This window comes from Anas acuta, chromosome 17 (assembly GCF_963932015.1).
Source record: "Anas acuta chromosome 17, bAnaAcu1.1, whole genome shotgun sequence".
Taxonomy (NCBI): domain Eukaryota; kingdom Metazoa; phylum Chordata; class Aves; order Anseriformes; family Anatidae; genus Anas; species Anas acuta.
In genome coordinates this window covers 2,407,749-2,435,628 of record NC_088995.1, presented here as the reverse complement: position 1 = coordinate 2,435,628, position 27,880 = coordinate 2,407,749, and the positions used below count along the sequence as shown (strand labels likewise).

Sequence of the window (27,880 nt, the reverse complement as noted above, 5' to 3'; positions counted from 1 at the left end):
CCTCTCAGAAGACAAGTCGTTCACGTATAAAGACACTCCAGGTTTCCTTTCCTGTAAAGTTTAGAGCAACAAAAGGAAAAAAGAAAAAAGAAACACTTTATCTGCAAAAGGTTGGGCTTTTCCTAGGCATTGAAATAGAGAGTGTAGTGATTTGACGCAATATAAGGACCTTTGGAAAATACCTGCAATCAGTAAAGCTGAGGTTTTTGGAGAATAGGATCAGTCTCTGAAGTTATCTTATCAAACACATGCTGGAATGTCACTCCATCACAAGTGTTTTCTTAGATTCTTGAAAAGATTGTTTTACTGTGCAACTTACACGGCTAGAAATACTTTTTCCCTGCATTTATATAAGGGCAAATAAATGCTTTACCAGCTTCAATGAATACTGTTAAACCAAACCAGTGCTCCCTCTGCTGGCAATGTATATGTACAGCCATTCCACCTGTAAGTCACTCTGAAGACAGTTGAGAGAAGGGAAAAAAAAGGCATTAGAACAATTAATAAGCAGAATTATAACACTTCTAAGCTTTGTCCTTTCAGAATTTCTTCAGATAATGAGAACTGAGCGGTATGGGCAAGTTCTATTTTAAGTAGCTACAATCATTTTAACAGCTTCTTGTTTATAAAAACTTGAACCCAATAGTTGTGACCTTTCCTAAAATAATCAACTCTCTCCACCTTCATTTTAATCAGCTTCTTTTTCCTAATTGTCTTGACTGGCTCATTTCCAAAAAACAGCAGTTTAATGGTTTAGGAATCCAATTAAAAAAAGATCTTTATAAAAGCTCGTTTATTAAACCTCTGTACATAAAAATGAACACATATGTACAGCAAGTTTACATGAAGAAGGATGTTACAAAAGATACAGTGGTAATTAAAACCGACCCACATAAATAAAAACTTATAAAAATACTTGAAATGGTGAAGATAATGCTGGTAATCCCTGATCATTTTCATCCAATTTCCAAGATTTTGATGTGGGAAATCTTAACATTAGCACTTCTTAAAAACATTCTGAATATATTAAACTTATCTACAGGATAATTAGCAAAATCTATAAAGTATAGATTATTATACAAAGAACAGATATAAAAAAAATCACCAATCCACCTGAAACTCAAGGACAATATAATTCTTAGCTGAAGTAATGAACAGCAAAACAACAAATTCCTCTTCTTAGAGTTTCATGTATTTTCATGTTAAGAAAATTGTTCTTAACAAATCTATAGTCCTGTTATTTCTTAGTGGAAGGATGCAATTTGGGAAAATTCTTGTGTATTTTCTGGTCGCATTGGTCCTGGTCAAGGTGGAAGTCCTGCATTAACACTTCAGTTTCAAGGAAGAACAGGGCAGAGCTGTATTTGTCAAGATATTCTCCTTCCTACAAAAGGATGAGGAAGGTTATCTGAGTTTGTAGAACTGGAGGAGTAGAGTAAAGGGTGCAGGAATTTGGACATAATGAAACAAAGGAAGACCAGTTAAACTCAAGTCTTTTTCTTTTGCTGGTTTCTTGGGGAGTTCTTTAACACACTTCTTATTCGAAGATACACACCTGTTGATTCTGCCATATTTTCAAATTCAAATGGTGTTATACCTACAGCAAACTTGCTCATATCAGGAACAGGACTTGAGTTTTTTGTGGATGATTCAGTGCTTGTCACCACTTTATTACCACCTGCATTTTCTCCATTGTTAACTTCACAGTTGGGAGCAGGCATGGTGTTATCCAGCATGCCTTCAGAGTCTGAATTATCAGGATTTTCCTTTAAATTAAGTAAATTACCTTCTGCATTAGGACCAGTTAAAGAATGTTCATTTTCTGATACCTGTTCGCTGACACTAGAAATCTTAGTTTCCACCGTAACCATCTTTTCAGATGATCTTACTTCTGCAACAAGATCTATTTCATTCCTAGACGGCGATGATGTAACAGAATTTCCAGTTAAAGGTGTATCAACAGGGATATCAGAGTCACTGTTTGTGCTTTCTGCCTGCTCCAGTGCTGCCCAAATTAACCTCTGCTGTTCCTCTAGCTCTTCCAAGGTTAAAGTATCTTCATCCATGGTTGAATCCACTATTTTTGGTTGAGGAACAACATCACTGGAAGGATTCAATGGTGGAGTTGTCTTAGGAAGAGGAGCGTGGGTGGGTGTTGGAGGTTGAGTTGGTGTAAGACTTTGTGGAGTAGGTGGAGGCGTGCCTTGTGGTAAAGGAGGAGGAGTTGAAATCAGTGGAGGTCCAGGTGGCAGTGGAGGTTGGAACTCAAAACTGTTATGAGCTTGAGATCTTTGAGATGCTTCGACATCTGGAAACAGATTAAAGAACAGTTATTAGAATCTGAAACCTGACTAGGACGAGATTCAAGTGTGCCGATAGTCCGAATAACTAGCACACTAATATAATCCCATACCTGTTTTTCAGCTGAGATAGAATAAACTTTTTGAAGGTTTCAACATCCACTGAAACTACCTGATTTGGTATTTTAACTCCCAGCCATTCAAGGAAAAAAAAAACAAAACATAAAAATCCTCTTGAATTTATTCAACAAACTCTTTCCCAAACTTAAAACACGCACAAGTACCCTTCCTCATTCATAGCAAATCCAAAAGCAAAGCTAAAAGTTTCTCTATTTATTCTAACATTAAAACAACACCAAGTCCTCCTTTGACTTTTTTTTTTTTTTAAAAGAAGTTGTGAGTTTGAAACTTCCTACAGTATTTCATCCAAATATTTTATGATTTGGAGATCTTTGGAACAGAACTTTCTTTGGGATACACCAGAAGTAAAGAGATCAAAACTGGTAATTCAACATTCAAATTTCTTTGAGCACATCTGAAATCTCCTGGTTGGTAATAAAAGATGTGACAATCACAGCAAAAGAAAATACTCATTCCTGAAAGGCCCAAATGCAGCAATAGTAGGACACTGCTAGCATATATTAGCGGTTACCTTAAACATTACTGTAAAAATATTAGAACATTGACTTCTCATTATCAATGCTAACATTTTAATTCAGACAAGTTACTTTGAAAATAAAAATTGAAACTAGGGAAGGAAAAAAAAAAAGCAGAATAACTATACCGGAATCTATGTCCATGTCAGCTACTGTTTCTTCCAGGTTGTCTTCTTTTGGTCGTTTTGAATGATGATGACTTGATTTCGATGCAGGCCTTTTATTGCTAGATTTTGGACTTGGCTGAAAAGAAATGATCCAGGAAAACAGAAGAAATTAGAATTAGATTATGCAATTTAATATGTCCAGCTATAAGAATAGGTTTAAAGCAATTTTGTAATTATACAATTATTTGACTGAGTTTGTAAACTAGACACCGAAGTTTAAGAAATTTAATGCAACTGAACAGAACTGAAATTTTGCTTAGGTTTACATGGCAAATGAAAGGACTGTGTTTTCTCAAGTCACTGTATTGAAATTACCCCGTATATCATGTCTACAGCAAGTAAGTTCTCTTATTAGGGAGTTCTGGAACCAAGACCACTTTTAGGCTGTAAAAGTTTACAGCTTCTTTTTTTCATAACCGTTTAAAAAATACTGCACAACTGTGATCTGCCTATGAACACTGGAAAAATGGAATTTACTCTAAACATGAAGCTCTTTTTTTGTTAGAACAGATAAACCAAGATACTGACTATCTGACTGGTTCACTGCAGTGAAAAAAAAATCATTACAGCGTTACTGTAAAACTAACAAAAGCATCAGGATTTCACACCTGGTAGTTTCAATAAGTCTAAATGAAGATATAAAGAGAATCATTGGCTTCGCTAAATACGATAAAACTTTTTTTTTAATTAACAATATTAAAATATATTTACCGCATGAAAATTAGTAAGGTAGTTAGCAAAAACCTCCTTCTGTTGAGATGGCTGCATGGGTATGGAACCAAATATCTGCCATTCCTACAACAATAAAAAAGAGAAATAAGGCTGAATGATGCGTATGATTGGCTAAAAACATGACAGGAAAAAATTAACAGAAATGCTAAGACATTAACAAGCCCAGACAAATTTATTTTCTTGTCATAAACCTCATTTAACAGGGGTAAATAGAACTTAAATACGAACTTTTGGCCAGAGATTGCGCACCGGTCTTATGCAGCTTTCTTTAGTCAAAATTGTGAGAACACCCACAGTAACTTTCATATTCCAAGAATATTCTGAAAATATAGATAGGGGGAATGAAGAGGCACTCACACTTGTAAAGTTTTGTCTTTACGAGAAACCCAAATATGTTAGTCTCATAAAGGAAATAAATACCCCAGAAGCATGGTCAGATATATCAGATAGATGCCATATCAATTACCTCAGCAGCTCCCACCCCCAAATCAAGCACTTAAAAGGCTGTTGAAAGAAAATCATCAGATGCAGAATGCATAACATTAAACTTAACATAACATTAAACTTAAATTGCTAACTGCAATGACTGTTACTCAGCACGCTGTTCAGAAAGAGGGGAGAGTCACTTACATCTGGAATCCCACTTGGAGTGGAGATATTAAAGCCTGGATAGTTTATCAACTTAGAGACATCATAAGTGACACGTCTTGGTTGACGAGATCCTTCATCTTCTGCTCCATCATCATCTGTAACAAAGTGCAATTATTATTGATGCTAATTAATGTCACTGAGGAAATCTACAGGATTAAGAACCCATGGTGTTGTTTTTTTTGAATACAAGTAATTACAATAATACACGAAGGCTTTGAAATCCACAAAGGCAGTAACAGAGACCAAACCTATCAGATACGTGCAAGAAGCTACCCCATAAACCTGACTGGGTATTCATAATATTACTAACATTTATCTAGCATTACTAGCCTCAGAAATTGGCATCAGGACTGTTCTCTGGGATCTGGCATAATGTCGGTCATTAGTAAAAACCTGGTAAATTACTCAGTAAATTGGGTTTTCAAAAAGATGTTCTTTGCCTGCTGGTAGGCTTCTTAGACTTGTATCAAAGGTTGGTTAGAGTGAAAACACACTGACAAAGTTTCTTTATTCAATCATTATAGAAGGAGCTCTTTCACTGCCACAGCACAGCCAGATGAAAGGGGAGTATTTCTTATATGACCGTAGAAAAGAAAACGTGATTTAAACTTTTTCACTCTTCCATAAGGATGATGGTGGTTTACAAACTAGGTACTTGTACTTCGTCTTCTGAAAGGAATGCAGCAAGCATATTGAAAAATGCATTCCCAAAGCACATTCCTTACCTTTACCATCATAAAGTGCAAGTCCTGAGTACTCCATTTCAGCCTCTTTGAGCCAACCTGGTGGATAACCCAGCTGACGCATGCGATATATAAATGGAGGAAGACTCTTAGCTGTGACACCAAGAGCATCTTGAAGTTCCCCACTGAGTTAAAAAAAAAAAAAAAAGTCCGTAACTGAGTTTTGACAAAAGGAAATTGATATCCTGTTGAATTTTGAATTATCAAGTTGAAATGATTTAGCTGAAACTATTTTGTCAGTCAACCCCAGAAATAAAAACTTTAGGTCAAAAAAAAAAACAACTCTGATGTCAAACATAATGTGTAACACACCCATTTCTCATATGGTTAAATACTGTACGAGAAGCAACGCTACTCTGAAAACTTAGCTCCTGACCCATGGTTCACTGCCTTAACTGTAGCTATCAGGACAGGAAGGGTGAAACTTAATGCAATACTAAATTTATTAATGTTTTCTGTAGAGACTGCTATGGCCAAATTATGTTTTTTGTTTGCTTTTAATATTTTGAATAGAGAGTCAGGGTTATTAAATTAGCAATAAGAGTTATGGTTTGAAAAATGTGCTATTTGTTAAACAAAATTTTATTGGGCAAAGAAATTCTAACATAATACAGCCACAGTTAAATAGGACTCTGGAGAATAACATCTGGCATTCCAAAGGAAGAAAAAGTCATTCCAGAAAAGCATTGCAACAGCTAATGAAAGGAAAAGAGATACCTAATGACTCCTGGTTTAAATTTTCCAAACCTCTCTTCTACTTCTTCTGCATGATAACGCTGCTGAAAATTCTGATTGCTTGCTTCACCACAAGCTTCCATATACTCCTTTCTCTTCTCACTTATACGAGCTGCATTTCGTGGCTTAAAGATAATATAATTGGGAAGTTTAGGTTTGAACAATTTACAATTTATGCTTGCCTTCACCCAACATAAAAATGGTACTCCTTTCCCTCAACAAGTTTTTTTTTTCCCCCCACATGGCTGAGTTATATCAACAACTGTAATGAAAGCTACATATCAAACAAAAAAAAAGGAGTATTTGCATTTAATCTAATGGCAAACAGGAGGAAAGACCACTCAAACTGAAAAACGTCCCTAGATAAAAGGAGACATTCAGATCATTATGTCATGAAAAATAACTTACATTCTGATTTAGCGAGTTAGAACTTAGATGTATGAACAGTATAATTTATTCAAAAGAGACGAATAATTATTTGTACATCCTGACCAATGCATCTAATTTTTGGAATGGTGCAGTTATATGAAACATTTTTTGAAGAGAGGCAGTCTTTTAAATACTGATATAGAGTTTACCTTTGGACAGTCTTTCATTTGATGCTCTTCAGAGCCACAATTGAAACAATGCGGTTTTGGCCTGCTTAAAAAATGCAGAAGAAATTATTAAACCCCCAGATCATTATTCAATGTTAAGTGCACTTAATTCTTTTAAACCTTATTGGATTTTTAGTCTTAGACTTTGAAAGAAAAAAAACTTAAGTACTGCTTGTTGATTTCATATGCTGTCATCTGCTTTTCTTAAACGGACTACTTAACATCAATCTTCAAAAGAGAGCAACAGAATTTTGTTTCACGGTCATAAGTAGAACTCAAGAATTGAGAAAACACAAATACAGCACTGTAAGAATAAATAATGCATGAGAGTGTGTGGAGAAGAAAAAACTAAAATTATAGCAGAAAAGCAGTACTTCCAAGCAGAAATAAAGTTTTTATATTCCATTTAATAGAGATCTATTCCTTTAAGAGGGAATAAAATAGTAATAGAATAATTCAGGTTGGACCTCAGGAGGCCTACAACCCAGGTTCCCACTCAAAGCTGGGTCAGCTATGAGATCAGACGAGGCTGTCAAAGGCTTTATCCAATCAGGTCTTGAAGAAGGGAGAATGCATAACCTTCCTGGACTACATGACCCAGGAGTTTACTCTCCTAATGGTGAAAAAGCTTCTCCTTTCATCACATTACAGATAAAATTCACTGATGGATTTCTGCTTCTGATTAAGTATGTAAACACTGCATTTATTGTCACTAGTTAAGCAAACCAAAACATACGTCCTAAAGCTGATGATATGTCCAGAAGAAGGAAAGAGAGGATGTTAAAACAAGAATTTTAAGTCTAGAATACAGATAAGGAATCACTCAACTTAATACTATTGTAGTACAGCAATACCCGCATTCCTCTTTTCATGCTGGTATCATCAAAGGTCTGACAGTTTTTACAAAACAGAGAATCAGCATTGCAGAAACAAATAGAAGAGCATGACTACTACTTTGGAACATCCTTGTCCACAGTTTGAACAAGTTATATATATATATATATTAAGAAACTGCGTACTGAAAACCTGAAATGGAATTTCAACTGCCTTCAAGATTATTTTTCCTTGTAAATTCATGCCACGGGAAATATTTTCAACATTATAGGAGGGAATATCCCAATCTCTTTACAAGATTTTAGAGAAAGGCTTTTTATTGAACATTCATTTTATCAAACTAGGATGGGAACCAGAAGCAGAGATGAAAGGGTGACACAAGAATGAGCATCCAAAGTGACACCTGCCCTCCCTTTGAAGCATGCCTTCTGCTTCATCTTTACCTAGTATTTGAACACAAACATTCTGCAACAATTCAAGTATTTTATCACTCTTCCATACCATGAGAACAACCCTTCAATCTGTCTTCCCTTCAGCTGGTAGTATTTCTAAACAAAACATAGTTGAAGTCAACATTTCCCTTCATCTTTGAAATTCCTGATAAAAGCTTGCATGGCTCTTGTTGCAACTGAAATCAATGACTTCAGATTCTACAAAGACCACACAAGCTTTCAAGTGGAAAGTCAATTAACTTCACTTCTTACCCTCCCATAAAAGCTATGCAATCAACTCTTAGGATCCCTCTGTCTTAGTAGTCTATAAACTAGTCAGACAGGAAATTGTTCTACAACATAGTACGAACAATGATAGCACACCTGTGCAGGGATGACAAAGCAATCACTAAAAAGACAAGCAACAGAAGAACAGACCATAAACAACTTTGGAAAGTTTTTACACGTCCATTACAGACCCTTCCTAAATAAAATGCAGTAAACCACAGATACCCACTGACTGCAAAGCTCAGCACTGGTTTACTTAAACTTATGGCTCAAGTATGTTCAATGGTTTAGCACATATGGGAACAAACAGTATACATCTGAACTTTTCAGCTCAAAACTTTATATTTAAGAGTAATACAAACCTTTTTGGTTTTACTTGTATTTCTTGTCCATCTAGGGAGAGAATCTGGCTGAAAACTTGATGATATCTTTAGATTTCAATAAGGAACTGCTACTGGATGAAGCAAAATTTCAATCTCATTTAAAATATCAATGGTAACCTACTGCTGCTTTGAATAGAATACTGACTCTTCTGGATTAAATTACAGATGGGTGCTTAAAGTCAATAATTTAGAACTATAAAATTATATCCACTTTTAAGGTGGGCTCGTATCATTTTCTACTAACCAATTTCTATCCGACAACCTATTCTGTTCCTTTTCAGCACTTGCTAAAACTAGAATCCTCTTGTTGAAAGGCAAAAGTATCACACTAATGATTTTGATATACTTTATATCAATCTTATTAATAATATACTTTGGTAGAATTTCAAAAATATAACTTCTTAACTGAGCGTAGACAAGTCATGTCATATGCTACTTGTGTTTGCATTTTGACTGCAATTTATCAGCTGCTCTGCCTATTTGTCTAGAAAACTATGAGGAGAGAAGAGGCTCCCCAAGTGAGCCGGCATGGAAAAGACTTAGGAGGTTCAGTAAAGTTCAGAGGCACGTCAGTTTCCAGAATCTAACAGTTGTTTAAAAAAAAAAAAAAAAAAAAAAAAAAAAAAGCAGATGCCAGGTACTAGTGAAATCGACATTAATACTTCCATTATTTAGAACCATGGTATCTTATACACCATGTAACTCACTATTTAGGCTCAATGTCTGCGGGAGCTGTCAAGAAAGGTGCAATAAGTACATTTAAAGAGTAATACCAAAGCAAAGCTGGCAGATATGAAAGTTTAGCCAGACTTAATTTTGCATTTTAGGTACCTAACAGGAATTTCTCCTATTTCCTTGATTTGGAGGTTGAGAGATGGTACAAGTACCATTTGGAGTAGGATTGTCCCAGTGCATTACAACAGAGGCAGCTTTCCAAATGTAGCACAGTGCATACACAGTCAAAGGCAGGCACAAGAAAACCCAGGTTAGCTGGCTTATAAATTTCCAATTTTTCTTCAGATACAAATAATTTTTTAACACTACGAAGCGACCTTTATTTCAATTCTTGATTACGAAAATGAACTGTGAAACTGTCTCCTCTCCAGACACTTTTGGGAGAGGAAGCAATATTAGGAAACTGGGGAGATGAGATTACTTGAACAAGCTATTTCCTCATTTTTATCAATTAAATTTTGTCATTTGACTGCAATATAAAAAAAATTCTCCAGTATTTCCTTCAATCACATCTTTTAAATAATAGCTCTTGTACACAGCAGAGAACCAACTATAAAATGGATGCAAGTTAAGAGCATTACATAATTAAAAGACTTTCCTCCAGTTCCCAAAATTGGCAAAAATCACCTTAGAGAATATTCAAGTTGGCTGAGCCCTTTTCTTCTCCTCTAGAGGGAAAATGCTTATTCATATCTGGAATGAGCTTTCATTCCAAACCTGACTGCAGACTGGCCCAGGAAAGTTCTAATTTCACATGAAGTATTTACAGGGATATAGCATTCACTCTTCCCAAACATAAGTCTTCTAAAAATCAGCGAGCCAATCATATCAAAATACATATATACTTAGAGGAAAAAAAATCCACTAATTCTTCATTAAAGTTTTTCATCTCTAACTGATATGGTTTTGATAGCAATGTACAATGTACTGAAGCGAAATTGAATTCAATTTACCAACTGGCATTCTTTGGATTTGATAAACAGAAAAACCCCTTGTTTTAGGAAACAGGATACTTAGGTATTTCCCATCCTTCTGTCAGCTGTGGATTCTCATTTAATAAAGGCTGTCCCAGTTTATCGAGACAAAAATTGGTAAAATACAGAACACTTCCTACAACCTGTAGAAAAAAATTCAGAAAATTGTCAGAATGATGTCAGTATTTAGGTCAGATTATTGGTAGCATTTCTAAAAATTTACACCACTTGAAATTCTTCCAGCTTTTTCACCCGCTCTGTAAGAATTTACAAATAATACACACCCACACCTGTACAAATCAGCATTTTTTTTCCATTGATATGGCCAAAACATGGTGAACTTAACCATTATTACATTGATAAATCAAATTTAATGATAAGATCTTATTTAATGGCAATGTATATTAAGTACGTAGAATGAAGACCTACCATTGAAGAGTATATAGTCAAAAACTTACACTAAAAGCTTCCTTAATTTTTTTAACAGAATTAGAGCTTGCTGGTTTACAGTCCTCTTCCAAAAGAACACTGGAGGGCTGACATAAAAAAAAACAAAAACAATTAATTAGAAATAAGTGAGAAGATCTCCTAAATTAGTCAAGTATGTAAGAGACACAGAACATGCAGTACCACTACTATTTTTTCATGACACATTAGTTAAATAGTAGAATAGAAATATTTATGTTAATGACAATGCTTTCCACAGTCCAAAATACCATACAGATCATTTCTTTGTATCTTTCTCTTAATTTCTGAGATTAAAAAAAAAAAAAAGAAAAAGAAAAAGAAAAAGACAAAGCTGGGCCAAACATTATCAGACATATACACATTTAGCTTGTACCTAAAGAACTTTTCTTAGTTATTTGAACCAACTTATCACCAAGCTTATAAACAAATTTCAATGCAGACAACTTTAAGGAAGTTTTTTTTTTTTATAGAAAGGATTTTTTTGAAGAAGATCTACTGCATGTATTTGATGGTTCCCTGATTTGCATTTATGTAGGAAAAAACATCTAGAATTCAGCTACTTAATACTGAAATTTTGAACTTTTACACTGCTACCACTATAAAGATGTGAGAGAAGGAATGCCTAGTCATAATTTGAGCTTCACAGTACCTGTGGTTTAACATTGAAGTGTGTTTTTTCTTGTTCACCTCTTTGTTGCTCTTCATACTTCTGAACCAAGTTAAAAACAAAATCTTCAATTTCTTGATGATACTGCCTGCAACAGAATGAAGAATTATAAGAAGGTGAAGAAATAAGCAAGGCGGAAACATATACCAGATATCTTTTTCTAAGAACCTGCCATTTATGACTTCTTGAGAATTTAGAAAAGGAGCAGTACTCCTAAATGCCACCAACACAAATGTGATAACCTACTAAGAAGCACACCATTATGTTAGCGTGAAAAAATAATAAAAAAATGTATATATAGGCAGGAAAGGTTAATTTGCTGTATTTACCAACAACACTCATGAAACTCAAATTGTTATTCAGACTCACTTCAAGCTCCTGGAAGTCACACTTCATTTCATGCTATACACATTGCTAGTGAAAACAGCAGACCGCTTGTCATATCGTTAACTCTTTTCTTCCCTGCAAGCGTTATCAGGTTTATGTTATACATCCTTTCGACAAACACTAATATACCCAAACAAAAACCAAACGCGGCTTCCTGTCAGGACTTTTTCTTGAAAGGTAAAAGTACTTACTTAGAAATGACATTGTTCATAAATAAAATCTGCAACAGAGGTCCATCGAGTTTAGAGTTGTCCACTGAAATTCCACTAGAACAGAACAGATAAAAAATAATGGTTACTGCATTAGCTTTACTGTAAAAGCTCTCTGTCCTATTTGTTGTAACAAATAGTCTGTATTCTATAAGCAGAGGAACGTTTGGCCAATGCAAGTTCTATTATTTTAATAAGTTTCTGTTCTCTTAAACAAAAATCCTTCTCCTACTCCACGCAAATCATGCATGTTGTGAGGTTGGAAGAAAACAAGAGAGACATTTAATGACCAGGCACTGGTTTGTAAACAGCAAAATAATACTCTTATTTTACTATTTTAACGTACTTGTTCTTACTGCTGAACTTCACAAAGAACTGTTTCCCTAAAGGCCACATCAGTTACGTAAACAGACAGATCATAACAGCATGCAGAGAAAAAGTTACAGCACTACAGACTAAGTTTTTGATACTCGAGTCTGAAGGACTTTTTCAAGGATGACAACAGCAATTTAGAAGGCCAGTGTCAGCAGAGTGGGGGACACAGGCAGGAGGTTTCTAGATTTTGCAAAACACACTGCAGCTATTACCAGTCACAGAGTACCACTACTGCAAACATACACAAGTCATACAAAGCATTGTAAGCCAGCATTAACGTACCTGGGACGAGTCAAAATGTTCAGCTTCCTTTTAAGTTCCTGATGTTAATTTCTTGTTAAGGAATGTTACTTTCTTCACAAGACACAACCACACCTTAATTAATTGCAGAGTTGAACAAAACACCTAACAAAAATCCCACAGAACAACAAATCTTTCATCTCACTGCACAGAGGATTATTTACAAATCCACCTGTTGCTGAAAAAAAAAAAAAACACACCATAAAGTGCAAATGTAAGAAAGTATTTGATGTACTGGTTTCAGCTAGGATAGAGTTAATTTTGGAAAATTAAGAAAAAAAGGGTCTAGCTGTGTCAATCCAAAAAATTCATTACCGACACTATGCCTGAATTATCAGATCACCGGTCTGTTTTTAAAATCCCTATACTCATGACAAGAGTCAATAGTAAAATATACTCATAAATAGAAAATAAATAAATAACTACACGAACAACTAAGAATAACTAATAAAATGAGCATGAAGAAAACACCTCAGATTGTACCTGCTATCCCAACATCTATGTGACCTATCCCAACAACCCTTTAATGAACCAGTCACAATTTAACGGTTTAATATTATTTCTAGCTAGGTTAATAATGGATCTTCAAGGTGAACGTGCAACTATTTGTTTTCTCTATACAAGCAGGAAGGAGGAGTCCAGCACTAAGTGCTTTACCAGCCATCCCAGAACTCAACTACCTCCTCTGCCAAAGGAGGTGCCGCTGGTATAGAGCCGAGTATCCTGAGGGTAAAAATCCGAGCAAAATCCGAGGAAACTCCACAGAAAACTCGGGTGCGAACTCCCTCCTCGGCGCCCTTCGGGAGGCGCAGGGCCCCGGCCCGGAGCAGGCCCAGCCGTTCCCGTCAGGATATTCTCCGCCCGGAGCCGCCGCACCGTCTCCTCACAGCCCTGCAGCCGCTCTCGCAGCTCGGCCAGAGCCCCGCCAGGTCCCTCCTCCTCCTCTTCCTCCTCCTCCGGGCCGAGGCGAGGCGGCGGCGGCCCATCCTCTCCGTCGAGCTGCTCGAACAGCTCGCGGTCGCCGAAATCCACCTCAGCCGCCATCTTGAGCCGCAGCAGGAAGGGCGGCGCTTGGCGGGAGCGACGGGCAAAGGGCAGGGGGAGCCGCCCCAGCGCGGGGCCGGAGGACTACAACTCCCGGCATGCAACGGCGGCAGCTCGCCGCCGCAGCGCCCAGCCTCGAGCGCTTTGCCTACTGGGAGATGTAGTCTCCGCTCGCTTCGCGCGCCCGAGGCGCAGTGCACGCTGGAGGCTGTAGTTCTGCGAAGGGCGGGTTTCCCCAAAATGGGGACTCCGCCACCTGGAACTGAGTTGAACCCTTGTTTTAGCCCTACTTTCTCACTCCTCCACCTTTTTTTTTTTTAATTTTTATTTATTAAGTGGGGGTGCTATGTGGAAGGTGTGGAGAGAAAAGAATGGCAGGATGTGTTTCTGTGTCCTGCTCCTGCCTGGACCATGCGTTGCAGAGATTAAGGCGTTCTTATAACACACATTTACATAACAAAAAAAAACTATATAAATGATTTTGTTTTAAATTAACACTTCAGTACTTTCAAGTACCCTGAACAGTACATAAAGTATTAGCAAAGGGCTCCAGCACCTCCACTTTCTCACCACTGTTGTTTTTATTGTCCCTTGCTCTTCTCTTTACCAAAAGTGATTCCAAACTAACAACGAAAAAAAATTCAGTATTAATCCCTAAATCTGTGATCCATACCACTAATCTCCTTAAGAAACGTGTACTTCAAAACAGGCAAAGCAGAATAAGTGCTCTATTTCTAACCTCTCCTAACTTTTCTGACATCTCTCACCTATAGTTTCCTTAGAATTCGGCCAAAAGACAACTAATTAACATAAAATAAGACCTTAGAGAAAAAACTTCTTTATTATTAACCAGGGTTTTTTTGCTGGATTATGTGCCTATTGGCCTGGACTGCTAAATAACATCTACACAATGTTTCTTTCATGTTTCAAGAATTGAAAATAACTGTACAAGGTTAAAGTACAAAAGTACACAAGACAGTGGACACGAAATATCCATGTATGAGTTCATCCCATCTGCTGCTTGGTTTGAAAAGTAGAACTTTAACTAAAAAATACTGTCCTTCTAAAGTTCTGTCAAGTTTAATGGAAGTGGGTATAACCTGATTACAACACTAACACCAGTATCACTGATCTGATATTTACAAAAAAAATTGTATTTATCAATAAATTAAAGTCAATGCAACACCCATGCAAGCTAGAATGCTAGCTTTTTGGTGAACAAGGACCCAACATTTGAACAAGAACCTTCCAAAGTCCCCAACTTTAAAATTGCTTGTTTTCAAACTGCATCCATTCCTCGCATTGAAGATGTAAACCCCAATCCCATTCCTCTTTGCGTATGCGTCTGTGATCTTGCCATTTCATACTGTGCATCTAGATTTCTGAAAACCTCTTCCTGTTGTTTCAGCGTTTTGTAACTCTCTTCATCAACTGAACTACAGCCAGCTTCATCCTCACTCTAGAAACCAGATAGAAGAAAATAAACATTAGCTTTGTATAAGTGCTTTTCGTATGCTACAGCTGTCCTAAATTCTTAGTAATTTTCTCACAGGCATAAGAATTCAAGCATTGGATTTTACTGCTATAACATTCCAGCATAGCTTTTGCTCTCAGTGATAAAGAAACATGTATATTCCTTCACTAAGATCCTTTTTCTAACTCAAGTTAAAAATCTCCATTTATCTATACAGAGATAGCTACAAAATTTGAACATCACATTATGAATATTGAACTGTTACTATTAGTATTGAACAATTACCACTTGTCACAGATCTGAACAGATTCAAGAAACATGATCAAATTCTAAAATTTAATTTAGACATTGCTTGTAAACTTTAATAAGCAATACTATAAGTATTTAAGTATTGCTTATTAAATAAATTATGCTCATTAACTAAATTGAACAATAAGTTATACTGTAAGTATCACATAGCAACAGGTTAACTTGGAGAGTGCCTTACTAAGTAAGGATGTTAAAATATACCTGATGTCCCAGAGTTAATAGGAAGTTTAATTATACATTCATAACTCTTTACCTTAATGCCCATCAGTTTTCTGAACTTGACATTTTGGTCCTTGTTTCCAAAATTTAATTTTTCCCATATTTCTGCAGACTGTGATTTATCCTGCACAAGATTAAAACAAACATCGCCTTTTAACATACTTTCTTGTTAATATCACAATATAATAGCAAACAAATACAAGCTGTATTAAAAATGAGACCACTGTGTAGCTGTAGCAAAGCTGGAGGCAAAATGTTTTCAAGTTACGTCTGACATTCCTGCGTATCCCCACAGAAACTTTTTGTGAGGAAAATCTGCTTAACCACAGGTTTCAAAATGACGTATAATCTTTTCTTGGACAGATATATTCATTTTCATGAAGTTTGGGAACCTTGTCAGAACACAGGCCCGAAGCGAATTATGGAATTTATTTATCTTTAAATGAATGTCCGATGTTAGCCATCACTTTTCAGTAAGAGACTGCCTGTATTTGGTATTTACTGTGAAGTTTTATTTACTAATAAAGTGGACATTAAAATTTTTGAGGTATAATTGGATCTTATGGTATCAGCTGTTTTCCTAAGGCTTGTGTCACTACCACTTTTCATTGAAGGTGTGGTCACCTTAGTCCTTTCACTTCTCCAGTTTTACCCTGAATGTTTTTAATAGGGTGTATGAAAGCATTTTATCTGAAAATAATATTAATAAGCATTCCTGAACTACTGGTAAGATGTTTCCAAACAAATTTTTAAGAAAGTAAGACATTACCCCTTCCTTTTTGCCTTGCCAAAGCATCTTCCGCTTTTTCTCTTGTTCAGCAAATTTCATGGGATTCACTGCTGCTGGGTTGTAATAGCTAGGTACGGCTATTCCAGTCTCTGCTAGTGCTTTTGCTTGTAGTGCTGCCATTTGAGCTGCCATTGCTATTTGAGGAGTTACTTGTGTTCCCGATGCCAGAAGAGCAGCAACATTAATAACAGAACCTCCAGTGGCTGCAGCTGCTAAAGAACAGAACAGTAACTTGTATCAGTAAGTTCACACTTTTTTTTTTTTCCAAAGACAAGTACTTCCCTTCATTAGCAGCAAGCTGAAAATAAGAAATGCATGATAATTTATAAATGCCATGTTTATATTTTAAGAAACAGTTCTCCAATAGTTTTGGTAAAAGTCTAATGTACCTCATGCTTCCAAATATCACTGAACTGGTAACAGCTTCCAAATTTTTGCTTAGTGACACATACAGGAAGCGTCCAATAGACATCACAAAATTGTTTAGCAGCCTAACATACAACATTTTTGATACCAAGTCATCAATACTATAAAAGACAGTAAGAAATCCTAGGTTATTCCCCCGCCAATCTGTCTGATCCCCCGTCCCCTTATTTCCTATTTCTACTTGTCATTCTTGGATGGACCAATTTAACAATTAACCAAAGGAAAGACAAGCTGCACTCAGCACATAAGGCTGCATTATCTTCCACCCATGTTATTCTTCAGTATTTAATATAATATTCATAAGTTACCTGCAGCCATTTCCTGTTGCTTCTGTTTTTCAACCATTTCCTTCTCTCTCTGTTCTTGCAATTTCTTTGCTCTTTCCAACCTAGAAATAAATGCATGAGTATAAAAGTATTTAGACATGCAAAAGTCAACAGCAGCAGCTTATTTTTATATTACATTTCATTAAAATCATAACAATTTCTGACCTTCTGGCTAATGCTTCCTGTGCATCCATAGCTGTATTTCGTCCTCGAAAAGGTGGCGGACTTGGACTCCGGCTATGACTCCTGCTGAACCTTCGGGGCTTTTCAATTCTTTTCTTTCGCTCTCTGTAACCAAATTGAAGACATTTACTAAAACAATGAAGGTATATATACAAATCTTAATATTACATAAAGCATTCAATCATGTCTCTCAAAAACAGTAAAAAGATTAATTTGCAGAGCTCTCAAAAACAGCTTTCACAGAGATTATACTAGTAGAGTGGAACAGTCACACTTGCATTTTAACAGATTTAAAACCGAGTTTTTCCAACTTCAAGATCTAACAATATCTAATTCTGGGTATTCATTTACCCTTTTACTTAGCGTAAGAGATTTTTCATTCCAACTCCTGACAAGCAAAATTGTCATGTAACTTCTGGTACATCAACTCCAAGAAAACTAAAGTGGATCAAGGCTCAAGAAGATTTTAAAACAATTAAGACTTAACAGCGCTATTATTATGTTAGAAATCAGCATTGTGAAGTCAAAAACTGGAATACTACTCAAGGAAATTACTGTTCTCCTCCTCTCTGTACTTGCCACTAAATGTTCTTTGCGCTACTTTTTGAGGGAGGATATCAAACTAGATGGGAGAACTTATTTAAGCACTTTAAAAAAAAAAAAAGCTCTGAAGAAGGACAGTTATCTGTGCAGAGGACTATGATGCATGCATTATCTGAAGACTGAAACTGAGAAGAATCCAACAAATTTATTTTTAAGCAAGACAACAAAACATCCAGTGCATCTATCATTTAGTGACCTCTCCTCCCAAGTATAGGTTGCTGTTATAGGATATAAATCTAGTTTCTTTTAAGCAGCAGCTGCTAAAAATATACTAACTACCATTAGCAGTTATTTTTCTTTGCCAGGATGATTAATAACTACTTTACAAGAAATAAAAAGTTTATCCTTATTTAAGCCTCTGGTTCACGTTTTGAACGAAGTCATAAATTCTAGAAATTTCCAACAAAGCTTGAATTACAAGAGAATCACCAGATTTGCCATCAACAATAAGTTACGATGCACACGAGATGTTTCTGCAATTTGATAACTTAAATGTTCTGAACCATCTGAGGTAATGACTAACATGAGTACAGCCACTTTAAACGGTATTCAACTACTCAGTTTCTTCTGTTTGCAATTTGTGCAGCATCCCCAAACATCATGAAATGCAGCCTGAAGTCATTAAACAGATCCTTGTTTACATGACAAATCTGGTAGAATACAAAGGAGTCAAGCCTTATCTTTTAATAGAAGATGGCAAGATGCAGATTCAGGCACTGGGAAGTGACAGATCTGCATTCCTGAGATAAGATGTAATGCATGTTTCAAAGATACCTTCATTTTTGCCGTGCTGACTATTGTAGTTTGGTCTTGTCTTTGGTCTGATGCTTTATTGCACTGGTAAACATCAAGGAAATAAATATTTGAGCTTTTGTATTTAAGTATTTTCATTTGAAACAAGCAGATGGTGTCATGTTTTCCATCTTTCATTTAATCAGAGCAATGCAACAAAAGAAAAGGTGTATGTGCTCACAGAACAAGAAGATTACTTTAAACGCTAGTGAGGACAGATCAATTGGTAATGTGAGCTTGAGGTTATGCAAAAAATCACCGTGAGAAGGTCAAGCTCTACTGTTTATAAATGATATTGTCATAGCCTGTGAACTGCAACACAGCAACACTGCGTTTCATAAATAGGGGGAATTAGTTTTAACAAGCTAGGTTTTCACATCTTGCTTATCTGGCTTGTGAAGAGTTTTTCTTGAAGTCTGCCTCATAATTATCTTTCCAACAGCTGCACCTGAGCTCAGAAATGATTAATTGCTCTAGCTAGCTACTGATAAAGACTCATGCCTCATTTACTCTCCCTTCCCTAGCATATGAGATACAAAACAATACTTAAAAGAAATGGATTCTTGCAGCCTATCTATCCATCACAGTTAAAGAAATTCTTAAGCTATGATTATCCCTTACTATGTCTTCCCACAACTGCTGCTCTGTTTCAGGTAATTTGAATTCTATTGCAGAAGTTAAAAAGTGAAAGAAAAAAAGTTCAAGATGAGAAGTTTCATGGAGCCATTACACAAAGTGTTCAAAGTGACTTTTTATAAATTACATGTGTTTAAAGTTCTTAATACCTGTAAACAATGGGAAACCAGAACCTTACACATCATGTTAAAAGGTGGCTTAAGTACCAGTAAGCACAAATAATGTGTGTATATCAATTGAAGACCCAGCTCTACTCACCCCAGCTGAAAGTTTGGTAGAAAGCGCATGCCAAAATAAATCGACACAAACCATGTAATTCAACATGTTCTTCAGAAACATAAGTCTTCTTAACAGTTTCTCAAGTGGTGATGTAGCGTTACATTCTTAAGTCTCCAAAGGTCCACTGTAATATTGAGTAGTCATACCCACTATCTTCACCATTCAAATATGCAACTTAAAATATGCTAGTAAAAAATATAACTAAATGAACTGAACACTGACAACACTTTCTTGGGAACTTTGAAAGGACATCAGTTTGCATCCTAACTACTTGTTACTTTAGACAAGCAGGGTGGAAAAATACACAGCTGTCCCCAAATGTAGTCATTATATCATATTTCAACTTACTCATTCAGAAAATCCTACAGGACATTAAGAACGTGACACATGCAAATACACTGACACATGCAAATAGACTGAACTCCACAGCAAAACACTGAATGAATCTTCGGCTGGAAAACATTAACTCCTGCGCAGGGAGGAAAACCTCAACTCTAGCCTATTCCAGGTGAGGCATTGATCTCAACTCTGTCAGACACACAATAAGGTAGCATTTGTTCACCCAGATAGTTTCAACCTGCGCTTCTGGAATTTAACACTGAGGAACAAAAGAAAGCACCCAAAATATCAAGAAAAAGTAGTTAATATTCTTTTTTGCAAAGCTCAGCATGAAAGCTGGTAATGACTACGAAGAGTAGTACACAGACCAAAAATTGCCCATCTGACTCAGTTCATCTCAGCACTACACTACCTGTGCTAGTTCACCAAAAAAGATATACACAAATATTTAAACAGTTTGTTGAACAGATCAGAATTAGCAAACGCCCTGTTCAGAAGGCCCACTTCTCTTTTATGACATACACATAAAGACAGATAATTAAAGTAGTCTCTGCTAACTATACTACTCTCGCATAAGATACATGAAAATGTCAGTTGCATCTTACTGTTTTGTTTTGTCCTACATAAATATTCCTAACTTAAGATGGTAAACTCAGCTCTGACACAAGAAATCCACAGAGCTTGAACTGTGGTAATCATACCACTCAAAACATTATTTACTTTCCTTCTAAATTATCAGCCAGCTTTAAAACAGTGGTTTTAGACAATACCCTCAAAGTAACTATTAAGCTTCTTGAATTGCTAACATGAAAACATAGCATGAAAAGCTGAGAAGCTGAGACACATAAGCTGTCTAGGACAACTGGTTCCATCAGCATAGATGCACTACCCAGCACTTAACCCACTGTGTTAATACAGCTAAGGGGAAAAAAACACAGTTACACTGAATAGGCATTAACTGGCCAAACCCAGCATTCCTTTATACAGCAGCACTCCACGGAGTATTCAACCATCTCCACTAAGCATATGTCCACGTTAACACTTACCTGCTTCTACTCCTAGTTCTGCTTCTGCTTCTACTTCTATGTCTGTGTCTAGATCGTGATCTTGAACGAGATCTTACACGGCGCTTTCTCTCTCTGCTGCGAGATCGGGATTTTTTCCTATCACGACTTCTACTACGATGACGTCTGAAACACAGGTCCCAAATTCCTCATGTTTAAATTCAGATTTTAGTTAAGGACTTACATTCAAGTTTGTCACCACAGGTCAAAAATGCATCAGGCAAGGTAGGATGGACTGCAAATAGCACATGGAAACGTTCATGCCTGAAAGAACTTAGAACTTGGAGATGAAATGAGAATGGAATGAAACACTACCATCAGCCACCACTGACAAGTGACTTATGCAGAGTTTACTTAAAACTGTCATACTCATCAACATAGCTATTTTTATTTGTTCACTGAAGTGCACACCTGCACCTCTTTCCTGTCAATGCCAATAGGGAACATAAAATATGCTCCACTGGTAATTTTTCTATAATCTGTTTGCAAATTATAAACTTGGGTTAACATTGACAGATCACCTATATAAAAACCTTAGAGGTACTTAGTAGCTTTACTCAGAACTAATCTGGAAAAAACAAGTAGCAAACACACTATCCAATCAAATCCGAAACATGCAATATAAACTGATACTTCAGAGTTAAATTAGGTCAGCAACAAAATTCAGTTGTACGTTAAAGTCAACCCAAATTCTAGACGCTGTTTTTGTGTGTTTTTGTTTTTTTTTTTAAATCATATAAAACAATTTACCTTTCACGAGACCTGGATCTTGAATGACTCCTCCCCCTTGATGATTTTCTCTCTTTGCGTTTATGTCTATCCTCACCATTTTCAGATGAGTTTAGGCTATCTCTGCCCTTGTCAGAAGAATGTTCTTTGTCATTGTGGTCTTCAGATTTGTGCTTCTTGGAGGACTTCTCTTTGGATTCGTGTCTTCTTGCCTGTTTTAAGAAGAAGTTGGTTCTTTCAGGAAAATAGTGCAACAAAGAGAGTTAGTATGGGTATCAGAAGATAAAAAATGATAAGTTGTGATGCAACATTAGTAACCTTAGGAGTGTGACTCAATCAAGAGTGATGGGCTACTTTACCTAATGCCACCATCTACCCAATGTTGCAAATGCACACTATAATTTATCCCCATTTTCCCTCCCCCCGGCTGTCTAAAGGAGTTTTGAAAACACCCATCAAGGTATCTTTACACAGCTTCCATGAGAGTTCACAGCATTATAACCAAAACAACTGTCATTCTCAGTCTTTGTCCAAAATTTAAAACACATATTATGTGCCTATCTGACAACTTACGGATAAGCATATATACACAATCACATTTCTAGTTAACATTAAGTATTTGTCTAAGTCTACCATGTAAAAAGAATCATTAAAATCCATTCACACAGTTGCAGACATACACTATTTTGCTTTTGGAACTAAAATACTCCTCTATGCATCAGTAGATAATTGTTTTTTAGAGCAAAACTCTCTTCAGTCAGTAACTTCCAACAGTTTGTAAGAAGCAAAATAGAAAGTTATATGGTCAATCCCATTTTTAGTATTTAAAACCAACATGCATTACTCCAGTACCTCCCACAGTAGATTTAAATTAAAGATTTGCTGCTCCACCATACTGCAATTTCTTCCTGCAGTATCTCTTAAAAAAAGATTCCTTTTTATAGCTGCAATGCTAAAAATACTTAGCAAGGACAGGCCTGATTTTTGCCAGTGTTTTCCTTGGAGACTAAGTCATGACATCAACACCTTTTCTTAATATACCCTGTTTATTTTGCACTCTTTCTAGCATAGCCCACTTAAGCCCTATACTTAACAATATTTTGCTTCAAGTCAAAATTTTATGATACAAGCATTTTAGACTAAAACTCAGTTCATTTTTTTCTCTTATCTAAATCTATTTTATGTAAAATACTCTTAAAATCTGTCCATAAGCATAACCCTGTGTCAAAACAAACACATCAGGAGGTGATGCTGTAACAAGCTTATACCCACTTATCCAAACATTTTTAACTTCTTATTCATGTCTATCAGGTTCTAAATATATTCAGTTATAATTCACATAGATTTGTGATTGTTAAGATGCTTTTTCCTGCTTTTACAGTATTTTAACTCCTTGAAGAATTACTTGGTACATAAAAACACAGTTGAATAGTTTAAGGTATTACTTGTACATTATTTTTAAATATGCATTTATATAAGTAGCTGTTCTGATATACATATATATCTTAAGAAGAATTATCAATATTTAGTATGTAGTCTACAATGGTCTTGATCTTGCAAATTAATGAAAACAGTAGATCTACCATGCGACAGTTCATAATATGCTCACAGTGAAATTTAGAAAACGCTAAATACACTAAAACTAGATATAACAGAATGATAAGAACACTGGACAATTTTAAACAAGGATTTTTTTTTTCTGAACATGAAAACCACTTGTGTTTGTTTTTTTGTTTTTAAATCAGTCTTCCAGGCACACACTTAGTAATAAACACCATTATATCCCATAACGGATTTAAGATACTTTTAAGGGAAATATGAGTTTGAATGACTAATAGTTACCTTATCATGAAGTAGGCTTATAATTTTGCTATCTGAGTCTGCAGCGTCTTCAGTTCAGTCTCTTCGCGCATTAGCACGCTGAGTATGATTTATTATAGAAATGTTATCATGTGAGCTAAACAATATATTCAATTTCACAAAAATTCTCCTAGATTATTTTTCCTTTTCCTCTTTCCTTTTTTTTTTTTTTTAAAGAAAAAAACAGAGCTTCCATTGGAACTGGGGAAAAAGTTCCTGACCCAGGTAAAAGTTAGAAGTCCCTCATCTGACCCAGCCTGCTATTGCCCCACATGGCTTTAGCTTCCTTTCTATTTTGATGTTCCTGGATCGTTCATTTCATCTCTTCTCTGGTGTGTAAGCCAGTGATTTCCAAAGCATTATTGATGCTGTCTCTTCCACTCCCTTATTTTTATATATATATTATGAAAAAAAAAAAAGAAAGACAGCCTTCTGAAATTTTGCTGCTACTGTCATGTTTCCAGCTGACCTAGCTTGTTTGTCAAGCTATGAGTCTTTAGAATTAATAGATGCAATAGACAGAGCTCAGTCAGGTGGGTAATTGTTTTTAATGTATTTAAGTAAATTGATATTTATTATTGGAAGTCCTGAACATTGGCCAGGATTAAAGCCACCGAAGGCTTTTGGTTAATGGAAGCTCTGTGAAAGTCATCAAGAACACCATTCTACTTCTCCATATGAATCCTTTCACTTGGCTGTTTCCACAAAAAAAAAAAATAGAAAGAAATAAAAAAGAAATTAAGTTACTAGTTTCTGAAAGTGATTTTCTATAAAACTATTACCTTGTCAACATGATGGCTGCAATCATGCTTCACTATGAAAGGATCTCCATATCCATTTTTAAGCTTAAAGTTTCCAATTTCTTGTACTTACCATAAAAGTCATTTACATAGGTTTACACATATGTGCATTACTACAAGGTACTTTTAAAGCTGTACTGTACAATTACCTAATCACTACAAAGCATTAATTACCTCTTTGCTCCTGCTCCGGCTTCTGTGTTTTCTTCCTTCAGCATCTGGAGAAGAATATATTTATTATCATTTACTACACTAAAGAGGAGATCAGCTGACTATGATCTTTCAGTTTCTTTTAGTTATTCCACTACATAAAGCCAAGAACAGAGACTTAAAACACAAACAGTACTATTTGAATACATACTGCAGAACATGAACTCTAACCATAAACAATTCATTCTTTGCATTTGTTTTAGCTCTGACAGCAAAAAGTAAGTTTGTGTCATATTCTAGGCACACTGTATTTTTCCAGTTAACTTCATTTTTGTCACAAACCATGTAAATGTATCTCTTACTAACCAAACCTAATTAAAATAAAGACAGTAGTACATTTGTTTTTTCCTGGTACTATTTTTATTATTAGCCTTCCCATCAGATCCTATGAAGACTAATAACGCACATCCTTAACACTTCTACCATTTAAATTGAAAAAAAACTCAGTATAACATATTTGAAGCTACTTATTTTGATTTTGCATCTTATTCTTTTCCTGTTTTACTTTCCTGTTACTGGAATTGTCTATGAAACAGCTTTAAAGACATTTCAGTTCTATAAGTATATACAATTTAATTACATGAAAGTAAAGAAAAAAACAAAATCAAAACAAAACAACAACCAACAGAACTTTACTAAGCATCTTTGCTTATATGAAGACCATACCTGACTTCCGTCTTCTTTCCCTTGACCGTGAGCGGGATCTTGAATAATGATGCTTTGATGTTCTGGGAGAACTAGAGGCATCTGATTGTTCCTTTTTCTTCTCTCTTTCTGGAGACGACTTTTCTGGGGCTACTGCCTCTCGTTCTGTATCACTGCCCTACACATGAAAACAGAATGATTAAGAATCAAAAACTTCAGATTTCAAAACAAGAAAAAATTATTTACTTCATACTTCCTTGGATGACACAAAGTTGTTTTCCGTGAAGACAAGCCTGTGAGTAGACACCCCATTATTAGTTAGGCAAGAGCTGGACAGCCTTGCAGCAAGCTGTGTAACTGCATACAGATTGATTTTTCAAAACTTTATTACAGAACTAATGTACAGCAACATTTTGTTCTCTCATAACATCAGAATGCGCTTTACTTTTTCCATGAGCTTTCAGTAAAACTACACTCTGAACTCTTGTTTTTATTACTTTTTTATTACTTTGAAAATAAGGCAGCTGATTTTTCCTGAACAACAGATACGAGTACTAATTAGATCTCTTGATCACTGTGGTTAAAACAAGCGTATTAATGGTAGACTTTCTTAGTAACACGCTACAGCATGTTATGAGATACAAATCTATAGAATTTTATTTCAGCTACTACTGTTCAGTCTGCCCAATTCTTTATTAATTTGCAGATGTACAGAAATTTATCTGTACGTCCTTTAGAATGTAACAGAACCTCTAAAAGTTAGAGAGAAAGCAGATCTTTACCTCTTGTTTCACATAGTACGCCATACCTAGTTCAAACCAGATCAACATCTGGAGCATTAAACACTTAAGACTGCATCTACAGCATAACTTTAACTACTGCCTCAGTGACCATTCCGAATACTATTAATACTCCACCCACTATCCTGAAACAGCAGGAACCAACTCCGTAATTTCTGATCTTAGCCATCACAATCCTCAGCATTCCTCATCTATCAGATGCTTCCCTACATTTCCTCCCCCTCTACTCAGTCCCTCCTCTTTTTAACCTAAGGTTTCCAAAAAAACTCACCTAACAGTAGTTTCAAAGAAACTTTCAGATCTGTATTAAATAACGTTTTGAAGTTACTTGAAATTATAAGAAAAATACCAGCTAACTCTCTAAGTTAAATGTAGTATTCAGTTGAATAAGCCCACTGCCACATTTTCCTAGTCCCATTACCCATACACACTGCTGTTCATTAATGTCCTGGTGCTCTCTCAGCCTTCAGAAATTACAGAGCAAAAAAAGCTGACAGACTTCAATGAGACTGTTTTCAGTTCTTAAATTATTGGTGGATTGGCCATGGGGTCAGGATTTACATGTCACCTAGTACTGCAGGGTAACCTCAAAGATAACAGTTGCAATTTAGATGCAAAGCAAAAAGTCCATAAATAGTTTTCAAGCCTTTTTTACAGGGAAAAAAGCCAATTTTTAATAGATGATGTAAACTGAGAAACCATCCTTTTCATGAAGAAAGTAAGTTTTCTCCAAAAGTTCTGTTAGGCTATTGGTCAAGTTTCAGAACAAAAACTTACAATATCAGACTCAACACCAAAAGCTACTTAAAGTCCATACAGAAAAGCCTTACCATGTTAAGAGCCTAGTTTTTCTGCACACTCGAAAAAACTAGGTAACTTTTGGAAAAAAAAATTATTCGCATCAGTTTTAGAAAGCTACTTCTGCAGCACCTTCATGTGAAGCCTAACAATTTTTAAACATTAACAAAACTAATCCCTCAGCCCGTGTACGAAGGGCGGTGATCTTTTTTGGACTCCAGCAGAGAAGTTTCCCAACAACGTTAACCACACAAAGGGGCAGAGATGCAACTAATTAACCACTAACCTCAACAAGACGATAAAAACAGCGGGCCTGTGAGCAATCACAAAGAAAAGTAAGAGGAAAAGGGGGGCTGCATCGACAAGAACCGAGCACGGCCCAACCGCCGGATCCTTTCCCCATTCCCTCTGCTGCCTACAAGCCTGCGCCCTGGGGGAAGAACCCGCTCCTACACCCCTAGCACCCCTTTCCTCGGCTTGGAAACGACAAAACTGAAGCCACGGGGCCTCTCTGCTTCTCCTTACGCCCGAAAAGACGAGGCAGAAACTTCTGGAAGCGGGAGGGAGAAGCAAAGGGGGAGCGCGGCCCCCCCCTGCCCGCGGCCCATCATGGCGGCGGGGAGCCGCCGGGCGCCATTTTGTCTCTCCCCGCGCACGGCTCCCCGCCGCCCACCCTCCCCATCCCGCCCTCCTCTCCCCTCCCGGCGCCCAGCACCCCCCGTTTCGGCTCCCTCCGCCGCTCCTCGGCTCCTCAGCGGCCCCTCACCGCCATCTCGGTGCGCCCGGGCCGCCGCCGCTCCCCCTCAGCAGCTCCTCGCCGCGACGCAGCCTCCCCTCAGCAGCGAGGCGCCCGGCCCCGCCCCCCTCCCTTTAGCCGCCAGGTGCCCGGATGGAACCGCGGGCGGGGCCCGGCGGCGAGCGGC

General features: G+C 36.6%; 2 protein-coding genes across 8 annotated transcripts; both read right to left on the bottom strand.

The window, feature by feature from the left end:
• Positions 1-776: 776 nt before the first annotated feature.
• On the bottom strand, positions 777-13,978 carry ZCCHC8 (zinc finger CCHC-type containing 8). 4 transcript variants are annotated; one of them, XM_068653827.1, is made up of 14 exons: positions 13,486-13,978; positions 12,614-12,656; positions 11,939-12,013; positions 11,343-11,448; positions 10,684-10,761; positions 10,265-10,368; positions 8,496-8,561; positions 6,563-6,626; positions 5,967-6,109; positions 5,232-5,374; positions 4,486-4,601; positions 3,835-3,918; positions 3,085-3,199; positions 777-2,308 (listed from the first exon to the last, which is right to left on the bottom strand). In XM_068653827.1, exons 1-14 carry the CDS (start codon positions 13,673-13,675, stop codon positions 1,488-1,490), a joined length of 2,148 nt encoding a protein of 715 aa, XP_068509928.1. In that variant the 5' UTR covers positions 13,676-13,978; the 3' UTR covers positions 777-1,487. The 4 variants fall into 4 exon arrangements, with proteins under 4 accessions (XP_068509928.1, XP_068509929.1, XP_068509930.1 ...); XM_068653828.1 differs by having other exon boundaries at positions 6,563-6,623; positions 13,486-13,974; XM_068653829.1 differs by lacking the exons at positions 8,496-8,561; positions 10,265-10,368 and having other exon boundaries at positions 6,563-6,623; positions 13,486-13,580.
• A 519-nt stretch (positions 13,979-14,497) lies between these two features.
• On the bottom strand, positions 14,498-27,873 carry RSRC2 (arginine and serine rich coiled-coil 2). 4 transcript variants are annotated; one of them, XM_068653840.1, is made up of 10 exons: positions 27,724-27,873; positions 25,381-25,537; positions 24,679-24,722; positions 21,866-22,056; positions 21,098-21,241; positions 17,385-17,507; positions 17,202-17,281; positions 16,447-16,676; positions 15,712-15,801; positions 14,498-15,134 (listed from the first exon to the last, which is right to left on the bottom strand). In XM_068653840.1, the coding sequence occupies exons 1-10, from the start codon at positions 27,727-27,729 to the stop codon at positions 14,955-14,957; spliced, it is 1,245 nt and encodes a 414-aa protein (XP_068509941.1). In that variant the 5' UTR covers positions 27,730-27,873; the 3' UTR covers positions 14,498-14,954. The 4 variants fall into 4 exon arrangements, with proteins under 4 accessions (XP_068509941.1, XP_068509942.1, XP_068509940.1 ...); XM_068653841.1 differs by having other exon boundaries at positions 16,447-16,679; positions 21,866-22,078; positions 27,724-27,872; XM_068653839.1 differs by having other exon boundaries at positions 16,447-16,679; positions 27,724-27,872.
• Positions 27,874-27,880: the final 7 nt, after the last annotated feature.